The 24,270-nt window shown below is 36.3% G+C and overlaps 2 protein-coding genes across 2 annotated transcripts in view; both read right to left on the bottom strand.

Annotated features, from left to right (window-relative positions):
* The window catches only part of LOC145272754 (uncharacterized), a 205,116-nt gene extending 203,087 nt beyond the window's left edge, over positions 1–2,029 (bottom strand). Inside the window, exon 1 of the mRNA XM_080127046.1 lies at positions 1,658–2,029. Coding sequence (XP_079983172.1) covers positions 1,658–2,012 — 355 coding nt within the window. The 5' untranslated portion in view covers positions 2,013–2,029. The remainder of the gene's footprint in view (positions 1–1,657) is intronic.
* Positions 2,030–2,875: 846 nt separating this feature from the next.
* Positions 2,876–23,867, bottom strand: LOC145272738 (uncharacterized). Its single transcript, XM_080127045.1, has 3 exons — positions 23,763–23,867; positions 9,242–9,608; positions 2,876–2,901 (listed from the first exon to the last, which is right to left on the bottom strand). The coding sequence occupies exons 1-3, from the start codon at positions 23,850–23,852 to the stop codon at positions 2,876–2,878; spliced, it is 483 nt and encodes a 160-aa protein (XP_079983171.1). The 5' UTR covers positions 23,853–23,867.
* Between the last annotated feature and the right edge of the window lie 403 nt (positions 23,868–24,270).

Genomic DNA, 24,270 nt, shown 5'->3' with positions numbered 1-24,270 from the left:
ATGTTTGATGTAGTACATTATCTGAACTATCCGAGTCAACGTGTTGGCGCTTGGAGTTTTTATACTTGGCCATATATATATATTTTAATTCATTGTTTATGGTCCCCACCCACCTCAAAGTCCAATATTGGGGCATGTTAAGGGGGAAATCCATTCGCCTTGTCATGCCAGTGCTATATAAACAGTATACATGTCCCAAATGGGAGGCATGAGCACCCATAATCCTTTAGTCACACAATCCAAGCCATTTATGGTAACTTCTGGCACTATACAGCCACGTCATGACTTTAATTATTTGGCACATTTGACCCTAGCCACTACCTTCTAACACATGGAAAAGAGGAGAAAGTATGTATATAGTTTATAGTGGTACAGGGTAGAACTGTATTTGTTACGGTTTAGAGGAAAGTAGAAGATGTGTTAGGGCTTGACGTAACTACCCGATTGATCGGATCGGGCCCCTCCGACCGCCCGTCTAGCCTTGCACAAGGCCAAAGTGGAGTGTTGCAACTGATATCTTTAATTTCCCTAGACATCAGTTGCCCAGCTATCAGGATCCTTTTCCGAGTCATTACGAGTCGCCACCCACGGTCAACAGGTGGCCCCTATGAGAGGCTTTTACTCTCTGCAGGGGGACAGTCAGTGTATTCTAATGCCCCACCGACAGGGTTGGGAAGTAGGGAAGGAAAGAAAAAAAAATAGGAAGGGGAAAGGGGCTGTTGTTTTTGTTTTTGCAGAACATAATTAAGTTTTACAAAAGAGAAAACAAAAACAGAAGTTTAATATACGTGCATTTTGTCTCAGGAAGCCAATAGACAGCCTGGTCTGGTAGCACCAGGCAACAATTAAAGATAAAAAACTCATTAGATGTATTTGGAATCCCCTTCCAGCTCCTGGTTTCTATGACATCAGCATACAGAAATGTAATTCACCATTCACCTATGCATGAAGTATTGTCGCTACATCTAGGCTGGTGCATCTACCACTAGTCTTTCCCTCTTACATAAGATCAAAAAAGAAAATTTTTTAAAAGTCTCAAATGCAATAGTTCCCACACTATCAGCCAAGCTCCAACATCTGTCCCATCACTGCAATGTTGCATCCCTGCACATGTTTTACAAGTACTTTAATGGAATGTGCTCTGATGCCTCCTCAACGTACATACTTCAGACCAACCTGACAAACAACAAAATCCCACTCCTTAAAACTGTAGAGATTCTAGATAACAGAAAACCTTCTACTCTAACACTTTCTTCTCTCCGACTGCTATACTTTGGAATTCCATCCTTGTTTCCTGCTTCCTTGATTGTACTGACATGCAGAAGTTTATGTGTAATTTGAACAGAAATCTCATAACCCGACTCCCCATATGCTAAACATGACCCCAAATAGTAGCCCTTATGCCCAAGTGTCAATATGCAGTGTTTGGGATGAAAAAAGAAAAAAAAAAAAGAGAAAAAAGAAAAAGAAAAAAATTTTTAAATGTGAACAAACATCTGGCTGATAAACTTCCTACATAGGTTGCTCTCCCCCATAAATTTAAATAGTTTAGGTGTAAAATGCTTTATCAAACAAATTTTTTTTTTTTTAAATTAAAACAAAAAAATTAAAACAAAAAAGAAAAATTAATAAAGAAATAAAAACAAAAAACATCTACCTCGTGAAATAACATCTGTATTTACAGATGAAGAAAGGAGAATTTCATGCTGTTTTTCTATTTTCTTTTTCTGGTTGAAAAGATGAATTTCATATGGAGTACCGCAAACACCATCATCTAATGACCGTTCAGTCGTTACTTGAAGGCAAGGCTTTGGCAACAATAAATCACCGACTTTCCTTTCGTATGCTCCAACCGGTTTGCTATTGGTGTTGACATGGTTTCCAGTTTTGAAAATGTCTATGTAGGCTCCAAGAGCTGATGTTGCCGAATTGAATTCCTCGCTGCCAACAAAAATCTGACCATTTTCTTTGGAAATGAGATTCTGATTGTTCATCCACATCTCCAAATTCATCACTTGTGAAAACTGAAAAAAAAAAAAAAAAAAAAAAATGAAGTAAAAAAAAAAAAAAAAACCGGAAAGAAACTGAGACATGTGCATGTGAGTATTATGTTTTTTTCTAAACTGTTCACTTCTTATCAGTAAAAAAAAAAAAATTACTCAAGCCAAGATCGATTCACGCAATGACAAAAGGGTACAAAGTTGTAGCATTCTTGAAGCCATACCAGGTTTTTGGACTTGTGGACCAGCACCAAATCCTGCTGCCACACCCAGGGTTTGCCAGTGGCCACCTGATAGCACCAGAGGATGACCTCATTCTTCAGCATATCCAGGTACACTTTGGTGACTTTCAACCGACTTCGAAGATGTGATGTGGCCTCACTTGAAACCACACCAAATTGAGCTGTGCCCTCAAGCGTTGAACCGTCTGGATTTGCATTTTTAGGATGCTGGCAATGGTTCGGTTTCATGTCATAACTTAGATCGGTAGAAAACATGAGTTGTATAATGGCCCATTTCCGATCTCACTCGAACATTGTGTCACCTTCAGATATTATAGAAGGCTCATATCGCTCTTGGGATTTGTACGTAACTGGCCAACTAGGTTTTCATCAAATGGAAATGGAATCATGTTGTCTTTTCTATGACAACAATTTTATTGTTCCAACTTGTATAGATAAGAAAAAAATAACAGTTCTATTATTTAAAATCCATCCTCCACTTGGTAATAAACACTAATGTGTATTTTAGTATGGATTCAGCTATATCAAGAACTTAAATAAAAGGTTGGTTCTGTTTGCAACCCAAAAACAAGACAATCCCTCTGTGAATATGTAATAATGGTGCTGAAAGATATGGCCATAAGCGCCTATGGTTTAGCCCATTGTAGAGACACACTCGTCTGACACAAAAATTAAGACAAAAATAGGATTAATGCAAATTTGGGTACTGTCAGGGTTTGAGTGTCAGCATAAAAAGACGTTTTTTTTTTTGTGTGTGTGTGAGAAATGATATCTCGTGCACATGAAGAAGAAGAGGAAGAAGAATAACTGCTGCCGAAAAGAAGAAGTGAGACATAAAAAAATTGCAACACTGACAGAATAGCAATATTTATTAAAACACAAATATGTACAAGTACTAAAAAAATACCTTATGCTGTTCTTGTTGGGAAAAAAGACACATTGAGGAATCTTACTAGTGCTACATCTTCGTTTGAAACTTTAAGTTTTCTTTAAGCTTTTGTCTTTGAGAACAGGTTGAATTTGTAAAAGAATTCTTTTCAGTCTTTTTAACATCTGTGTTTTTGACTAGTCGCCAAGTCCTTTTCTCATTCTGTCTCACTAAGTTAACCAATCATTCTCTAGAAAATTCTTCAAGTGTTAGTTCTTTTAATGGGAACTTTCACTTGTGTTGGAGTTTGTGATTTGCTCACCAATTCCAATTCATGTTTTTTCTGCCGTTTAGATTGGTTGACCAATGAGAAATCGTTTTTACAAAAACAGGTGGGCCTTAATTATGGGTCCCCGATATAGAGTTGGGTCTTAAGAATTAGCATTAATTGGCAGAAGACCTTATCCTGCCTTACTAGAGTTCAGAACACACTGTAGTATTAACTCTGAATGGTGAATGCAAAGCAAAGGGAAAAAAACGTTATTTTATTATATATAGAGATGAGATTAGTTTTAAAAAATGGCCTCAAATGAGTGCGTTGTATAATGGACTGGCAGTTGTGGTTAGTGCAATATATAGATTTAGGAATTAGAACTCATTGTTTTTTTAGATTAGAAAGCAAGTTGTTTGTTTATAAAAAAAAATGACATTACAAAATTAGGGTCAAAAAGGCACAGTAATCGTAGATTTGGTGTGATGCGGATTGTCATATGATAGAATGATTTGTGGAATGCAATTGAGGGGGGGGGATTTAGATGACTAGCAGAGAATATAGATCAGCTGAGTTCTCATGGAGGCGATGAAATAGAAATACATGTTGGCTAAAACCATAGCAAAATAGAGACCCCGTCCTTTTTATACGAGTGAGAAATGATGGCATAACTTCAACCATGGAAAATGATGGCGACTGAATCTCATTTGTCCAGAAAGAAATGAGACTTGCGTATGTTGTAATGCACTGAGAAAGCTTTTGTTCCAGACGCAATGAATGGTGAGACACAATCAAGCGACACAAGAGCAGCATATAAAATGTTTTTATAAGCCCCCTCCCACCCCCAGAATGGTTGATGTGCCATAATTGTTAACATTGATGCAATGCAACATTTTTTTTTTTACGGCATATCAACCCTTTGTGGGTTATTTAATACCGAATCCAGTTATTTTGGGAATAGTATTCGATGTTGTATCCAGTTATTTTAGCGTTCCATTTGTTGGATTGATGTGAGTGGCTTCTTTTTGGTTGAACAAGCACAGATTATTTTTATTTATTAGATTTTCAATTTTCTTTCCCTTTCTATCCGTTTCCTTGCATCCCCATAAGTCCCCTATTTTAAGTCCCCTAGGAAAATAAAGAGTTTGGGTATTTGCCCTATTAAGTTCTCCAATTCATTTTCATCGATTTGTTCATGTGGAGGTATGTATAAAGAACAAATGCTTATCGGTTTGTGTAAAGTTGCTCTTATGGCAACCGCTTGCAAATTTGTTTTTAATTCAATTTGGCTCTGGGGTATGTTATTTTTAATGAATACTGATACACCACCAGAGGCTCTAAGTCCTGTATTATGAATGTAGTTATATTGTTGATAGTGTTTTATATTCAAATTGTCCTCATTCTTAAGTAAGGTTTCTTGGAGACAAATAACCAAAGGATTAAATTTGGTTTGCAACAATAAAATTTCATTGTAATTTGCCTTCAATCCACGGCAATTCCATTGGATTATCTTGTAATTCATGATGATTTTTTTTGGTTTGAGGAGTAACTTCAGTTTCCATGTCTTCTAATTTTGTAAATCTATTTGTAGTAGTAGTAGTAATAGTAGTGGCTTCTGTTTGTGGTAATTTCTTTATATTATTTTGTTTTTTGGTAGATGTATCTTTTGTTTGTTTTTCAAGTGTGTTTTTTTCACCACGGGGAAGACGTATTGGTGACCCGTGTGATCTTTCTTTTAACTGATTTTGTTTTTCCTTAGTTTTGTCTTTTTCAGCATCTGCACGACATACTGGTGACTTTTGTGGTTTTTCTTTTGATCGACTTTGTTTTTTTGGATGTTCTGATTTTGGTTGAGAATTTGTTTTATTGATAACATTAGTTGATGATTTAATGGGATGATTAATTTTTGATGATATGTTTGGTTTGATTTCATTTATAAATTTGGGCCAGTCGTTTGGTCCCAATTGTAACAATTTGTTTATTAGTATTTTGTATTTGTAGTCTTGTTTAGTGATGTTGGACGATATATATGTTGGATGGATGTATTCAAGAATTCTGGCGAAAGAACTGACCCATTAAATTATCGCCCTATTAACCTCCTCCCACTTTTTGCCAAAATATTTGAGACCTTAATTAACCATGCTCTAGTCCAGCACCTTACAGATGCTAAACGTCTGACCGACCAACAATATGGATTTAGACAAGCCCGTTCCACGGCAGACATCCTCACTGTAATCTCTGAACGCATATACCATTCACTGGACAAAGCGGGGGGGGAGGGCAGAGCGGTAGCTCTAGATATATCTAAAGCTTTTGACAGGATATGGCATGAGGGTCTCCTCAGGAAAATTAGATCATACAGTATCACTGGTAGAATACTTAACATAATTAAATCCTTCTTAGATAAGAGAAAAATCCAGGTTGTCCTCGACGGTCGTACATCTAAACAATATGATATAAATGCGGGAGTTCCCCAGGGATCTATCCTTGGACCTCTGCTGTTCCTGATATTCATAAATGACCTCCCCGACAAAATTGCCTCTGAGATGGGTATATATGCTGATGACACCACACTCTATAGCAGGCACGACAGGAAAACAAATGAACATATATCTAAAGTAATGGCAGAAACACTAGAGGATGACCTCCAATCAGTAGTGGAATGGGGACAAAAATGGATGGTCACGTTCAATGCCGCCAAGACAAAACTGGTTTCATTCAATAATTACAAGAAACCTTCTCTACCACCTATAGCAATGGCCAACGACTCTTTATCTGAGAGTACGTCTCTCAAGCTCCTTGGCCTAACGTTCACAGGAAACATGAGCTGGAACAATTACATCGAGAGCATTGCCAGGGCCGCTGCGAGGAAGGTGGGCTCTCTCTACCGTGCTAGAAAACTTCTAACACCTGAAAGTATCCTGTACCTCTACAAGGCCACTATTTGCCCATGTATGGAGTATTGCTGTCATATTTGGGCTGGTGCATCGGCTACTAGTCTCTCGCTCCTTGACAGGGTTCAAAAGAGAGTCGCAAATCTGATAGGCTCTAAACTGGCATCTAAGCTTCAGCCCCTGTCCCATCGTCGAAACGTTCCCTCTGCCTGTTCTACAAGTATTATAATGGTGAATGCTCTGATGAACTGCAAGCACTTGTGCCCCCACGACGTAAACACCCTCGACAGACACGACAAGCTGCAAAATCCCACGCCCACACTGTAGAGATCCCTAGATGTAAAAGATCTTTCTACTCCAGTAGTTTCTTCCCCAGAACTGCTAGACTTTGGAATTCCATTCCAGGTCACTGCTTCCCCAACTGTACTGACATGCATAAGTTCAAGTGCAACGTGAACCAACATCTCGCTGTCCAAATCCCTACATAGTACCCCAGTAGATGTTTCCCCTGATAGTAGCCACCTACACCAAAGTGGCAATGTTCCTTGTTTGGGGTGAAAATGTAATTAAAAAAAAATAAAATAAAAAAAAAAAATACAAGTTGAGGTGACTTGAGAGTATGTCTTTTCCTTCATGTATCCATCTACTATTTTTCCTGGCTTCGAGGAAAGAAATGTTTTTGGTATGTTTTATTGACACTACTTCCTTTTCTTTCTTCCAGATTCTGCATGCTCTTGCATAAGCAGGATGGTTTTCTCCACAATTTGCACATTTGCAATCAAGATTGCAGTCATTGACAGTGTGGTCTGGATCTTTCTGGCCACATCTGCCACACACTGCTCATCCCTTACATGCATCCTCATGGTGCCCAAAATTCTGGCATTTAAAGCACCGAAGCGGGTTTGGTATAAAGGGTTCAACGTTGAAAATGTTGAACCCAATTTTGATTTCTTTTGGGATAGTGGGTCTATTCTGATTCTCTTTTTTTATTGTAATTCTTTTAACGTTTATTACTCCTTGGTTTTTAAGCTCTTTTGTTATTTCTTCAGTAGTGCACATTGAAAGGTCTTTCGATTTTACTACGCCTTTGGATGTGGATAAGTTTTGATATTTATGTTGTGGAAAGTTTTCATTCCTAGGAGAAAAGTGACATGTTTTTCTCTTTCCACTTCCACCAGTAGGGTTTTATTTTTTAAAGATTTTACATTTTTGGGGGTAATATATGCCGATATAATTTTATGTATAATAAATGGTGATAAGTCAGTTATTTTGGTTTCTTTGGTGGATTCCAATACAATAAATTTTGAGGATGTTTGATGTAGTACATTATCTGAACTATCCGAGTCAACGTGTTGGCGCTTGGAGTTTTTATACTTGGCCATATATATATATTTTAATTCATTGTTTATGGTCCCCACCCACCTCAAAGTCCAATATTGGGGCATGTTAAGGGGGAAATCCATTCGCCTTGTCATGCCAGTGCTATATAAACAGTATACATGTCCCAAATGGGAGGCATGAGCACCCATAATCCTTTAGTCACACAATCCAAGCCATTTATGGTAACTTCTGGCACTATACAGCCACGTCATGACTTTAATTATTTGGCACATTTGACCCTAGCCACTACCTTCTAACACATGGAAAAGAGGAGAAAGTATGTATATAGTTTATAGTGGTACAGGGTAGAACTGTATTTGTTACGGTTTAGAGGAAAGTAGAAGATGTGTTAGGGCTTGACGTAACTACCCGATTGATCGGATCGGGCCCCTCCGACCGCCCGTCTAGCCTTGCACAAGGCCAAAGTGGAGTGTTGCAACTGATATCTTTAATTTCCCTAGACATCAGTTGCCCAGCTATCAGGATCCTTTTCCGAGTCATTACGAGTCGCCACCCACGGTCAACAGGTGGCCCCTATGAGAGGCTTTTACTCTCTGCAGGGGGACAGTCAGTGTATTCTAATGCCCCACCGACAGGGTTGGGAAGTAGGGAAGGAAAGAAAAAAAAATAGGAAGGGGAAAGGGGCTGTTGTTTTTGTTTTTGCAGAACATAATTAAGTTTTACAAAAGAGAAAACAAAAACAGAAGTTTAATATACGTGCATTTTGTCTCAGGAAGCCAATAGACAGCCTGGTCTGGTAGCACCAGGCAACAATTAAAGATAAAAAACTCATTAGATGTATTTGGAATCCCCTTCCAGCTCCTGGTTTCTATGACATCAGCATACAGAAATGTAATTCACCATTCACCTATGCATGAAGTATTGTCGCTACATCTAGGCTGGTGCATCTACCACTAGTCTTTCCCTCTTACATAAGATCAAAAAAGAAAATTTTTTAAAAGTCTCAAATGCAATAGTTCCCACACTATCAGCCAAGCTCCAACATCTGTCCCATCACTGCAATGTTGCATCCCTGCACATGTTTTACAAGTACTTTAATGGAATGTGCTCTGATGCCTCCTCAACGTACATACTTCAGACCAACCTGACAAACAACAAAATCCCACTCCTTAAAACTGTAGAGATTCTAGATAACAGAAAACCTTCTACTCTAACACTTTCTTCTCTCCGACTGCTATACTTTGGAATTCCATCCTTGTTTCCTGCTTCCTTGATTGTACTGACATGCAGAAGTTTATGTGTAATTTGAACAGAAATCTCATAACCCGACTCCCCATATGCTAAACATGACCCCAAATAGTAGCCCTTATGCCCAAGTGTCAATATGCAGTGTTTGGGATGAAAAAAGAAAAAAAAAAAAGAGAAAAAAGAAAAAGAAAAAAATTTTTAAATGTGAACAAACATCTGGCTGATAAACTTCCTACATAGGTTGCTCTCCCCCATAAATTTAAATAGTTTAGGTGTAAAATGCTTTATCAAACAAATTTTTTTTTTTTTAAATTAAAACAAAAAAATTAAAACAAAAAAGAAAAATTAATAAAGAAATAAAAACAAAAAACATCTACCTCGTGAAATAACATCTGTATTTACAGATGAAGAAAGGAGAATTTCATGCTGTTTTTCTATTTTCTTTTTCTGGTTGAAAAGATGAATTTCATATGGAGTACCGCAAACACCATCATCTAATGACCGTTCAGTCGTTACTTGAAGGCAAGGCTTTGGCAACAATAAATCACCGACTTTCCTTTCGTATGCTCCAACCGGTTTGCTATTGGTGTTGACATGGTTTCCAGTTTTGAAAATGTCTATGTAGGCTCCAAGAGCTGATGTTGCCGAATTGAATTCCTCGCTGCCAACAAAAATCTGACCATTTTCTTTGGAAATGAGATTCTGATTGTTCATCCACATCTCCAAATTCATCACTTGTGAAAACTGAAAAAAAAAAAAAAAAAAAAAAAATGAAGTAAAAAAAAAAAAAAAAACCGGAAAGAAACTGAGACATGTGCATGTGAGTATTATGTTTTTTTCTAAACTGTTCACTTCTTATCAGTAAAAAAAAAAAAATTACTCAAGCCAAGATCGATTCACGCAATGACAAAAGGGTACAAAGTTGTAGCATTCTTGAAGCCATACCAGGTTTTTGGACTTGTGGACCAGCACCAAATCCTGCTGCCACACCCAGGGTTTGCCAGTGGCCACCTGATAGCACCAGAGGATGACCTCATTCTTCAGCATATCCAGGTACACTTTGGTGACTTTCAACCGACTTCGAAGATGTGATGTGGCCTCACTTGAAACCACACCAAATTGAGCTGTGCCCTCAAGCGTTGAACCGTCTGGATTTGCATTTTTAGGATGCTGGCAATGGTTCGGTTTCATGTCATAACTTAGATCGGTAGAAAACATGAGTTGTATAATGGCCCATTTCCGATCTCACTCGAACATTGTGTCACCTTCAGATATTATAGAAGGCTCATATCGCTCTTGGGATTTGTACGTAACTGGCCAACTAGGTTTTCATCAAATGGAAATGGAATCATGTTGTCTTTTCTATGACAACAATTTTATTGTTCCAACTTGTATAGATAAGAAAAAAATAACAGTTCTATTATTTAAAATCCATCCTCCACTTGGTAATAAACACTAATGTGTATTTTAGTATGGATTCAGCTATATCAAGAACTTAAATAAAAGGTTGGTTCTGTTTGCAACCCAAAAACAAGACAATCCCTCTGTGAATATGTAATAATGGTGCTGAAAGATATGGCCATAAGCGCCTATGGTTTAGCCCATTGTAGAGACACACTCGTCTGACACAAAAATTAAGACAAAAATAGGATTAATGCAAATTTGGGTACTGTCAGGGTTTGAGTGTCAGCATAAAAAGACGTTTTTTTTTTTGTGTGTGTGTGAGAAATGATATCTCGTGCACATGAAGAAGAAGAGGAAGAAGAATAACTGCTGCCGAAAAGAAGAAGTGAGACATAAAAAAATTGCAACACTGACAGAATAGCAATATTTATTAAAACACAAATATGTACAAGTACTAAAAAAATACCTTATGCTGTTCTTGTTGGGAAAAAAGACACATTGAGGAATCTTACTAGTGCTACATCTTCGTTTGAAACTTTAAGTTTTCTTTAAGCTTTTGTCTTTGAGAACAGGTTGAATTTGTAAAAGAATTCTTTTCAGTCTTTTTAACATCTGTGTTTTTGACTAGTCGCCAAGTCCTTTTCTCATTCTGTCTCACTAAGTTAACCAATCATTCTCTAGAAAATTCTTCAAGTGTTAGTTCTTTTAATGGGAACTTTCACTTGTGTTGGAGTTTGTGATTTGCTCACCAATTCCAATTCATGTTTTTTCTGCCGTTTAGATTGGTTGACCAATGAGAAATCGTTTTTACAAAAACAGGTGGGCCTTAATTATGGGTCCCCGATATAGAGTTGGGTCTTAAGAATTAGCATTAATTGGCAGAAGACCTTATCCTGCCTTACTAGAGTTCAGAACAGACTTTGTAGCCTAGTGGGAGATGCCCTTTTCTCTTCCTTATGACCTCTATCTCACAGAAGAGACGTTGCAAGTTTGTCTCTGTTTCATTGTTATTTTCATGGCGAGTGCTCGTCTGAGCTCCAATTTATGGTTCCCCCCTCACCAAACATTCACGAGAAACACTCATCTAGCTGAAAACACTATCAACAATTTCACCCACTCCTTATCTGTGCCCAAACCTAAACGTAGATCCCATGAAAAAAGCTTCTTTCTTAGAACTGCACATGAAACTGCTTTACAGCTGACTACAATTTGGTAATCTTCAAGTCCAATGTAAACAAGTTCTTGATCCGTTCCCCTTAAGTAATCCAATTTACCAAATTTACACTTCTAACGATTACTACATTGTCCTTTTGACCACCGTACACTCTTTAACCCTTATTCTTAAGTGGCCTCTGGGCCTTGATAAGTGGCGATTTCCTCGTTAAAAAAAAAAAAAAAAAAAAATCACATTCATCAAATATAGAAAATGTACTCTTGCAAACTTTTCAATCCTTCAACATAAAATTGTGATGAGAAAATCATTTCTTCATTGTTCCGACTTGAAGGTGATCATGAAAAACAAATCATTGGCATTTGATTGGACAATTCTGATTTTTATACAAGAACTACAATTTCATTTGGAGTTCTTTATTTCCGGCTGTCATTGTTGACCCAAGAAAACATTATATTAAAATGACCTTTTTAATGAATCAAATTAAAGCTCTTGTGTTTATTATCACCTAGTGCAAAAGATGACTTTGTAAATTAAATCGGTCATGAAAAGAATATTTTGCGTATCGATCCTGAAATCATTTCAATTAGATTTTGTTTTACAATTTAATTAAATTCAATTAATTAATTAGAATTTTAAATTATTAAAATTTTAAATTATTAAAATTTTCCAGACAATTCCTCAGAAAATATTACAAGGAGATATACTTTATGAATCGATTTTTAATATTTACTTCAATAGTATTCAATATGTGAGTAAAGATAGGTAGTAAGTTATGAAATATATACTTATGGCAATTAAGCTACACAGAGGCTTCTGGGTTTCATCCCATAACAATTCCTTAGAGGGGATGAAACACAGAAGCCTCTGTATAGCATAATTGCCATAAGTATATATTTCATGAATTATTATTTTATGAGTCATTAAAAAAGTAAAGCCTCCTATTTTTCAACTCAAAAGTTGAAGAGCTATGAAGATGGGAGTGGTACCATTAAAACAAGCAACCTTTGTGCTCTAGAATTTATTTTTCTACATAGTCACCACCATTCTCAATGCAATTTAGCCAGAAATTCAATGACGCATCACGACTTCTGATGCACGTCCATGACAAGGATTGCTTTCTTAGAGTCTAACACTGTCAATATCTGCAACAAATAGATAAAACTTTCAGGATATGAATGCATATGTTCAATCATAACAATGCAATTTGCAATCTCCTCTGATCCATTCAGGTGGAATAAAAATAGGACGCATTACTTTTGGAACAATAAATATCAATAAATAAATAAATATGATTTTTGTAAATAAATAAATATATTGTTGGAGACGCCCCTCCACGAAATTAATGGACTATCTCATGACATCACTTCCGGTAATGAGTACCAGTGCCCGGCAGTCAGAGATTGGCACACGGCCAAGGAGGTTGTATGCAAACGCCCGCCTGTTGAGGAATGGTATTGCTCAACCCGGTTTGCCTATAATATATGTGAATACTTGTTCGTTCCTAAAAATCCTGTGTTCCTTCGTTTTATTACCATTTAACACCATAACAACTGGCGACGTCAGATTTGACTTTCACACGGGTTAACTCCACAAAATATGAAAAGAATGAAATTAATTTAACTTCAAAAGAACATTCTCTACCGCTCTCCCTCGACCCAGGACTGCATCATAATAAACAAAGTCTCTGACAGCATGGACACAGCACTCTCCCTCAACACTAGCGCACAAGTACATGTATTTAGTGACTTTAATGTCCACCACAAAAACTGGCTTGGATTCTCTACTTACACAGATGCAGCGGGCAGCACAACTCATAGCTTCTCTATATCTCACTCCTTATCACAAATTGTTACATTTCCAACCCGTTTCCCTGACCAGAAAGAACAACATGCATCACTTCTAGATCTGTTTTTGACCACAGTTCTCGATGATTGTATAACGAATGCCAACAGCCCAATTGAGAACGCTGATAATGCAGTGATAATGGTTGAAATCGCCCTAAACTCTAGAGCCAAAACTGAAGAGGTAGTGCTCAAAACAACGAGATATTATAAAAAGGCTGACTGGGAAGCCATCAGAGATCTTATCAGAGATGCCCCATGGGGAAATATTTTTTCTCTTCCTTCCGAACAGTGCGCAAATGAGACCACTGAATGGTTCAAAACTGCAATCGAAGTGCATGTTCCCATGCGAAAATTTTATAGCAAGCCCCATTCTCCCCAATGGTTTACTTTGACTTGCGCAACTGCCATTACTCAGAGGCAGCATGCATACCACAGATTTAACCGACATAAGTCCAGTTCAAACAGACAGAAGTACATAGAAGCTAGAAGTAACGTTAAGAAAGAAATAGCGACAGCTAAGAGAGAATTTACGGAAACCACTAAAAAACGCATTGAAGCACAAAAACTAGGAACTCGAGACTTCTGGAAAATCTACAACAGTGTAGTAAATAATGGGCAATCAACATTTCCCCCACTAACCAACAATCACGAGGTTGTTTGCTCAGCAACCGAGAAGGCTAACATGCTTGCCAGTCGGTTTGCCTCAAACTCCACACTGGACCCTTCCAACCACCCCCTACCCCTGAATTTCCTATGCCGAAAAACGCCATGCTAGACGATCTGAAAATCACCCCTGCTCAGGTGCATGCTATCATAAAAAACCTTGACACTTCAAAAGCATGTGGACCAGATCTCATCCCAGCTGTGCTATTAAAAAGTGCTCAGCCGAAGTAGCTCCAGTTCTCTCCAAACTCTACAACAAATGCCTTAATGAAGCTTGCTTTCAGGGCTGTTGGAAAACTGCTTCTGTGGTACCAGTATTCAAGAATTCTGGCGAAAGGACAGACCCATCAAATTATCGCCCCATTAGCCTCCTCCCACTTTTTGCCAAAATATTTGAGACCTTAATTAACCATGCTCTAGTCCAGCATCTTACAGATGCTAAACTACTGACTGACCAACAATATGGATCTTAACTAATCTCTGAACGTATATACCATTCACTGGACAAAGCTGGGGAGGGCAGAGCGGTAGCTCTAGATATATCTAAGGCTTTTGACAGGGTATGGCATGAGGGTCTCCTCAGGAAAATTAGATCATACGATATCACTGGTAGAATACTTAACATAATTAAATTCTTCTTAGATAAGAGAACAATCCAGGTTGTCCTCGATGGTCGTACTTCTAAACAATATGATATAAATGTGGGAGTTCCCCAGGGGTCTATCCTTGGACCTCTACTGTTCCTGATATTCATAAATGACCTCCCCGACAAAATTGCCTCCAAGATGGGTATATATGCTGATGACACCACACTCTATAACAGGCACGACAGGAAAACAAATGAACACATATCTAAAGAAATGGCAGAAATACTAGAGGATGACCTCCAATCAGTAGTGGAATGGGGACAAAAATGGATGGTCACGTTCAATGCCGCCAAGACTAAACTAGTTTCATTCAATAATTACAAAAAACCTTTTCTACCACCTATAGCAATGGCCAACGACTCTTTATCTGAGAGTACATCTTTCAAACTCCTTGGCCTAACGTTCACAGGAAACATGAGCTGGAACAATTACTTTGAAGGCATTGCTAGGGCCGCTGCAAGAAAGGTGGGCTCTCTCTACCATGCTAAAAAACTACTAACACCCGAAAGTATCCTTTACCTCTATAAGGCCACTATTCGCCCATGTATGGAGTATTGCTGTCATATTTGGGCTGGTGCATCGGCTACTAGTCTCTCGCTCCTTGACAAGGTTCAAAAGAGAGTCGCAAATCTAATAGGCCCTGAACTAGCATCTAAGCTTCAGCCTCTGTCCCATCGACGAAACGTTGCATCCCTCTGCCTGTTCTACAAGTATTTTAATGGTGAATGCTCTGAGGAACTTCAAGCACTTGTGTCCCCACGACGTGAACACCCTCGATAAACCAGACAAGCTGCTAAATCCCACCCCCACACTGTAGAGATCCCTAGATATAAAAGATCTTTCTACTCCAGTAGTTTTTTCCCCAGAACCGCTAGACTTTAGAATTCCATTCCAGGTCCCTGCTTCCCCAACTGTACTGACGTGCAGAAGTTCAAGTGCAACGTGAACCGACATCTTGCTGCCCAAATCCCTACATAGTACCCTAGTCGTTGTTTCCCCTGATAGTAGCCCCCTACACCAAAGTGGCAATGTGCCTTGTTTGGGGTGAAAATGTAATTAAAAAAAAATAATAAAAATAAAAAATATTTACAAGCTAAAAATTCGGCTGGCAATTACATTCTAAAAACAAAATTCTAAAATTAAAAAAAAAAAAAGAAACGAACATATGGCAAAGCGCTCGACTCAGTTGTAAGTTAATCTTTCTGTCTCTATATTTAAATTGAAAAGAACTCTACTAAACGCATTTAATGCCATAAAAATTAATTTGGTTGCTTATTGAAAGAAGAAAAAAAAAAAGAGAAAAATGTTGACCCAATTTCACAGCGAGAACAATTCTAATTGTAACCTGTCTACGGTTTATTCTTATGCAAATTTGGACATTTTTCAAATGAAGTGAAAAGTTGTTTTTTTTGCCTTTGCTTCTCCTGCTAATTTTATGCAATATTTTAATGGGAGAGAAATGTTTTTTTTGTTCCTTTCGCTTTACTTGGACTAAAGGAAATACTTTTTTTCATTGAGTGTAATTTTCTTAAATATTCTATTCTTAACTGTCGGTTCTAAAGTGAAAAAATTTTTGTTTCTTCTTCGTGGGGACAACTCCCCCCCACACACACACACACCCATGCACACATAAAAAAAAACCTAACCATTTTGGTTAACTTCCAGACAATTCCACAATTATTTTTATTCTTTTGCAACTGTTTTGTATCACATTATATTTTTTGTTTTTGTTTCTCAAGTAAAAAGTTCTCTTTTTGTCCACCCTCATATCTCTAAGGTTTTTACCAAGAAGCAAGGAGTATATTGCTCCCTCCTCATACACACACACTCAATTAAAGGACATTTTCTTTTATTTTTTTATTTATTTTATCTCTCTTCTCCAGTCAAAAACGGAAATAAAATTTTTTTTTGTGTGTTTGGAAAAGCCTATTACAAGATGGAGGAGGTTAAAGCAGTATTAATACAGCTAATCAAGGCCCAGATGGACCAGCAGCAGAAGGCTGAGGAAAATTTAAAAGAACATGATAAACAGCTCCAGTTACAATTTCTAGAGAGGCAACAAGCGTTGGAGGAGAAAATGCCAACAACAGAGACAAGAGCTATTGTTAAAAATATTTGATAGAACAAAACACAGGGATGACAGTTTTGCTTTTTCAACTACCAACCAGAGTTTGATGGGATGTTTAACGCTTTCTAGTGGATTGTCAAGAGTGGAGCAACGCTAAGAAAGTTTGCCTACTTTTGAGAAAATTAAGGACAACAGAACAGCAAGTTTGTGGATTATATTCTCCCCAGAAAGACGAGTGAATTGGAAATTTCTGAAGCGGTCAAACTTTTATCCGAACTGTTCAGCCCGAATTCTACGCTCTTTCATAGAAGATGAAAGTATTTGAACCTGCAAAAAAGCGATGACGACAATTACCTAACCTTTGCGTCCATGGTAAATAAACACTGCGATGATTTCCGTCTATCTGACTTATCGGCAGTTGACTTCAAGTGTTTAATTTTTGCACAGGGTCCAGTCTCATCCAAAAACGCTGTGATTAGACGTGTTCTCTCTAGACTTGAGAGCGAACAGGGCCTCACCCTCCAGAAGTTGGCCGAGGATTGTCAACGGGTAGTCTGCATAAGGAACAACTAGAGACATGTCAAGGAGTCAGGTGCAACATTCATTAGAAGGACGACCTTCAGACCGGAAAAATACTCACCCTGAAAAAGCAAAGCTGGAAATAAGAAAACTCAGTCTATACCTAATAAATACCACCCAGTCACAAGACCCAGATCCCTTACAAGCCTGTGCTATTGCTGCAGCAGGAAACATTGTTCGAGTCAATGTTTTTACAAAGATAAGCACTGCAACAAATGTGGCAGGAAGGACCACAAAGCGATCCAGTGCAGGATGAACAAGGACAAGAACAGCCTCCGACAGACTAGATTCGACTTGGATTCGGATAACAATCGGTGCAAATATGTCACAGTTAACATCGCAAATAAAACTGTGCATCTACAATTGGATTCTGGATCAGACCTGTCCATCATTAACCTTAAGACGTGGAAAAAAGGCTAAGGAAATCAACAATGCGGAAGACGAACAAATCAGCTGCAACAGGCGATAAAGTGGAATTTGCGTGAGAGCTCACACTCCCGGTGATCTTAAATGGTGTTACTAAAAAAGTGAAAGTGTATGTACATAGGACATCCGAAAACATCTTCGGTACTGATTGGATGGAGTGATTTGAATTGTGGGACCAACCTATGAATAAATTCTGTCATAGGGTAGAAGACTCGTCTATGGAAGCATAACAACTGAAGGATGAGTTAAAAGAGGAATTTCCAGAAATATTCTCACCAGGACTAGGAAAATATACAAAGGATATAGCAAGATTCGAACTAAAAGAAAACACTCTGCCTGTTTTCAGGAGGAAACAGAACGTCCCATTTGCAGCAACAAAGAAATCGAAAAAGGAAGCTTCAACAGAATCTGCCAAAGGAGGCAAAAAACCTGAAACTGCAAAGCTGGAAGCTAAAAAACTCGTGCCAAAAGAATTCCCCAAGCCAAAGCAACCTAAGGAGGCTGACAAAACTGATGAGAAACAAATTAGCCATGCGGATAGCCTATCTAGGCTAATACCATTGAAAAGGGATCCGTTTGAAGATTCCATCTTGCCACTCTTCAGAAATAAAAACGATGATAGGCAACACAATCAGAGAACTCCCGGTGTCTCTACCAGAGATTAAAAAAAAGAAGCATTTCAACAATTTCTACACGTGTATAGGATTACACCCAACCCGAACACACCAACAGCAGTCTCACCTGCAGAAATGCTGTTTGCGTGGAAAGTGAGATCCGTTTTTGGCAAGCTCTTACCCAAACAGTCAAGGCCACGAGTGACCACTTGTGTACCCAGTAAACTTTTCAGATCAGGTGAAAGAGTATTTTTCAAAAGTTATAAAAACAACACATCATTCTGGGAGGTGGGTACAATTACTAAGAGAGTTGGTGACATGGTATATATCATCCAAGGACCAACATATACCCACAAACGTCACCAAAACTAACTAAGAAGATGTCGATCAGTTGAAACCAGTGACAGTTCACCATTGGAAGATGAGCCGATAGACACTGTCTTCGAAATTTTTGATCTTGAACCTCCTCAACCAACACCTGAACTACGGTGGTTGTTCTGTAAGAGAAAGCTTACTGAGCCATTGATGGTAAACCCTAAAAGGAAGAGGTATGGACAGCTTTTACGAACAAAAAGCTTGGGTGGGAGTGGGGGGGGGGGGGTTGGAGACGCTCCTCCATGGGATTAATGGACTACCTCATGACGTCACTTTCTCTGGTGACGTCACTTCCGATGCCCAGAGTCAAAGATTGGTATGCGGCCAAGGAGGTTGTGTGCAAACGCCCAACAGTTGAGGAATGGTATTGCTCAACCCGCTTTGCCTGTAATATATGTGAATACATGTTCATTCCTAAAAGTCCTGTGTTCCTTTCATTTTATTACGATTTAACACCATAACATATATAATATATATGTATAAAGCTGTGTGTTTGTGTGTCTGGTCACAAATAGCCTCCTATATGGTTGACTATTTTAAAAAACTGATTACATATAATGATAGAAGATGTATCGAGGATCAGAAATGGGTATGTTTGATCTGGCAGAACGGTGGTTCATAAAATTTGTGGGGTCTGCGTTTATGCCTGACCCCCAAAGTATGGAAATAAAAAATGAAAAAAGAAAACGTTTACAAGGGTTTTTGATATAGATGTATATAAGAACACTTTGATAAGTATGTTTCAGCTTAAATAGGGATGGTATAATAAAATTGTGGGGTCTGCGTTCGCACCTGTACTCCATGGAAATATGGCACAAACTTTAACAAAGACTTTTCATATCTATATGCGTAAGTATACTTTGATAATTATGTTTCAGTTTGAAGAAATATGGTATAATAAAATTATTGGGTGTTCGTTCGTGCCTGACCTCCATAGAATGTAAATATGTCACAAAGTTTAACAAGGTTTTTTAAAAGGGCCGAGGGTCCACAATAAGACCTTAACTTTAATCTTAATTCCCGTTAGCTTTTATTTATTTTTTGAGTTGAATTATATTGTGTCGAATAAATTCACCTCATAAATTCACGTTCTTATTAAAGTGAAAGCAAAAAAAAAAAAAAAGTCGGAACTTTAGACAATTCTCAACACAAATTTTGCATAACTCTGTTTTTTTTCCTTCTCCACTTGCACGTGGCACTCTTTCGAAAATAGATAAATAATAAAAAATAAGAACGTTACTTGTTATTGTGTCAAAAGAAGGAAAAAATCCTGCTCACGTGATTACGTGTATTTTTAAAAACATTTACATAACCTTTTTATTTTTATTTATATATCTGTTTAAGCTTTTTTTGTCAGTGTACTATAAGGAATTCAGTTGATTACAACCCTTTCTGCGTGTTCTTTACATTACAATAGTACAACCCTGAATCCGACGGCACAATACTACACCATTCAATACTGTAAAACTGAAACGAAACTGTTCTTCTTGAAAAGGGCACCATTTTCTTCTTATTCATATTTATATCGATTCTTTGCTTTAAAAACTAAAGTAATTACGTGTTTACTTTTTTAATATCCCATTTTTCTCTTTCGGATTATTTTACTAAATTAAGTAAAGCTTCATTATTTTTCAAAACTGTTTTTGTTTCTTTGTTTTTCGATATTTCATCGATATTATTTAGTAAGAGTGTTTAGCAGAAAAGCCAGCAAACGACTACCGAAAAAATAAATATACAAGAAATAAATGTTACCATTGTCAATAAAAATTCAGTTCATGTTTTTTTTGTTTTGAAATAGTTTTTAATGCTCTTTACTTGAAATAATTTCAGCGAACCGAAATTAAAACATAATTTGAGGCGATAACTACTTAAATGAACTTTTATATAAACTACACATGCTATAATCGAATATTCCTGAAGCACACAATAACGGAAAACATTAAAATATGTTTATAAATACTCCTTACGTTGATGGAACTCTCTTAAATTGTTAACACAGAATGCTTAGGTGCCCCTCCTTCATATTGAAAATGGAGCTCTCCATTTTAAAGTCGCTGCCATTTTGATTCTTTTTGAAACCGGTTCGTGAATTAAAAAAAATTTTTTTTTTTTTACAAACTACTTAAAAATACAAACCAATGAACTTTTCTACCATAAAAGTAACTTTTATTGACTATGGTAACATTTATTTCTTGTATATTTATATTATTATATATATAACATTTTCTCTTTGTAAGGAAACATCATTGTGTTGGTCACTCTTTGCTACGAATGGAAACAAAGTTGATATAAAAAAATATATTTTCGCAAAAATTATCTTTACTTTCATCATATTTTGCTTAGGGTAAAATTTTTGAGTATCAAAACCTATCTCTTTACAACCCCCTCCTTTTCATAACCTATCATACTTTTATCAATCACAGTCCATTTTCTGTAGGCTGTTTTTGAACGCAGTCAACGACGGGTACTTCTGCTAGTATATATATATATATATATATATATATGCATAGTATATTAATAATCTATTATTATTATACTAAAAGTTTTAATTTGTTTGTCACCATCTCAAATTTTAACGTCCTGACGTCATTTTAAACTTAATGACTAAGGCTGGAATATATTTTGGTTTCGATTTTAGCTGATGACACCCAAGTCATTTTTTATTATCTTTTAAAATCACTACTACATATTGGGTACAGTATAATAATCAATGGAGTATTTGCTCTATAATAATAAACACGAAATCTGCATACATTAAAATATCATATTTAAGCTTATTTTATAACCGGGCAACATCAGGCGACTTGATAGTATCGGACTTCCTCAGTTTGAATACAAACATTTATTTACAAAAGAAATAAATGTGCATTGTTGATATTTATGCATGTTATGTAAGTTTAGTTTTGGAAATTCAGTTAAGAACTTAATGAATCAAATTCAATTTAAGGTGTTTTTAATTAATCATACTAGGTGGGGGGGCACATGACTTTATTGGTTGTAAAATAAGCTTAAATATATTTTTATTTATGCAGATTTCGTATTTATTATTACAGAAACAATTTTCTATGAAATATTTATAAAAATAGAAAATACTGATTTCAAACGTTTAAAAATAAAAATGACCTGGGTACCATCAATTTAAAGTGTTTTTTTTTATTATTTTGCAAATAGAATCTCCTACAGTTTGTGAATAACTTATTGCTTTTAATTTTGAACCTAAATATGAAATCTTTAAAAGTACTTTTCGCTCGACTAAACTTCAATCTATAGTTCCCCCTTGCCAAACTTGCACAAAAACACTCGACTATCTACAACCACTATATACGTTTTCCCCAACTCTCTAACTGTGACTAAATCTAAACGTAAATTCCATGAACAAAGCTTCTTTCCCAGAACTGACCGCATGTGGAACGCTGTTCCCACTGGCCTGCTTCCTAGTTAAATACAACATGGTAACCTTCAAATCCAATGTAAACAAAAATCTTGTTGAGCCGTCCCCATAAATAATCAAATTCTACCCAATTTTCTCCATTAATGATCACTAAACTACCACCTTACATTCATTAACCCTTATCCTCGAGTGGCATTCGGGCCTTGATAAGTGGTGACAAGTAAAAAACAAAGCACTTATGTTTCAAATATCATATTTTAACTGAAACGAATAATCAGATACTGTGATAAATCTGTTAAAAAATATATAGTCCGTATAAGCCACGCCCACTTTTGCACATTGCAAAAGAAAAAAAAACTTTGTCCATGTTACCATGTTAGGGTCAATTCACGACTGCACCACTCCTCCTGTTAAGAATGGTTTAATAATTTACTTCAATTTAATTTGATTTGGCATTCATGTACTTTATATTCAGTATTTAAGATGGAGTTAACAGATTGATGTAGTTTTAAGTAAAAACAACAGTATTTGCAATATTGGGATCACTAAATGAAAATTTATTTATTTTTCACAAATTTAAAAGTAGTATTTTTCATAAAAATAATGAATTTTTTTTTTTTTTTTTTTTTTTTGCTAATCTGAAAGATATTAATTATTATTAACATATTTAATGAATTTCACATTTCGAAACACATTCAAGATTCGGACTTTCAGCCCTAAAATTAGTTGGGTTTTTTTTTTTTATCTGCAATCCCCACTCTCCTCACAATACAATATATTTTATTCAGGATTTTCAGCATATTTGTAACCACAAATAAAGAAGGGGGTGTAAGCAAAAATTATATATATATATATATATATATATATATATATATATATATATCGATTATGAAAAAAAATTACTCCATTGTAAAGTTCATTCTTAATAATCGGTGAAAATTTTGTATAATTTGGATAATTACTTGATTTTTGGTGGATTTTAAAGAGAAACTTCGTCAAAAAATACTTACTCTCTCCTTCCCTTCTGGCTGTGCCTAGCAAAAAGGGATAATGAAACAGAGCCCACATGCACGTGTTGCGGGACGTGACTACTATAGATTAAACAACAACAAAAATGTAGGGGTTGTGCAGTATAGATAACAAAACAAAAAACAGCAAAATATAATTTTAGTTTGCACGTACTTTTAGAAAAAGAAGAGTTATTGACCCCTGTTCTTTGGCTGACAAGTGACATCTCTCAGCGGTTCTGTTCTTGAAACTAAAATACACACATTCGCCTCATGTCACTGACATGCAGAAGTGCCTCGTGCTGAAATAACGTTATTTAGAAAGCCATTCTTAACATGAAGAGGGGGGTGTTTTGTAATCATTCTGTACTTTTACCTAACAATTTAATAAGAATAAAAAAAAGATATTGTAAAATTTGAATATAATTTGAAAATATTATTTCTAAAAAAAAAAAAATATATAGCACGGTAAGAGAAATGCAGAAACATGCTTTTGTTTTATTTTCACGAAAATAAAATTAAAAAATAAGTGTCCGTCTTGTTTCATGTGACTTTCTCGAAAAAACAAAAAATTTAACAAAATTAAATATTTGTTTAAAAACTAGTTCACATTATTATTAACAGATATATATTATTGAATAATTCGTTACGATAAAAGAATTTTTTTCAAGTTAAGTTTTATCAAAAAAAACAATAATCGACTTACAAAATAAGAAATTCCAGTTTGATGGATGGAAAACACAAATTTAAACACTGCGCTTTTTGAACCGGTGAAGATTAGAAAATGTTTCCCCATTGTTAATGTTCCGTCATTTTATATTTCTTTATTTTTATTATTAAAAAAAAACTTGGGAAAACATTCATTATATTAAATTTGTGTGTGACCTCAGTTTTATGTTGATTTGAACATGAATTTTTTTTTTTAAGTTATAAAAAACGAGAAATTTCTTTTGCTTCTTCGAAAAAGGAACAGGTACTTACTGAAACGAGGCCATCTTGTTAAATTGTCAGCTGGACTTCGATCTCTGTTGCCATGGTTTCGAGGAAGCGGTAAATTTATAGCCTTTCACCGTGAAAAATAACATTAAGAGTTGGACGTGTACAATGCGAACCCCCTTATAATTTTGTTTGTTTGCTTTTGGGGGGGGGGCAATTTTTTTTTTCAGTGGATTATCATCGATTGGACACTAATCTACCAGATTATCAAAAATAAA

Source organism: Euprymna scolopes, chromosome 4, assembly GCF_053919585.1.
Source record: "Euprymna scolopes isolate OS-2025 chromosome 4, ASM5391958v1, whole genome shotgun sequence".
NCBI classification, from domain to species: domain Eukaryota; kingdom Metazoa; phylum Mollusca; class Cephalopoda; order Sepiida; family Sepiolidae; genus Euprymna; species Euprymna scolopes.
The sequence above is the reverse complement of the archived record's forward strand: the minus strand, read 5'-3'. Positions and strand labels throughout refer to the sequence as shown.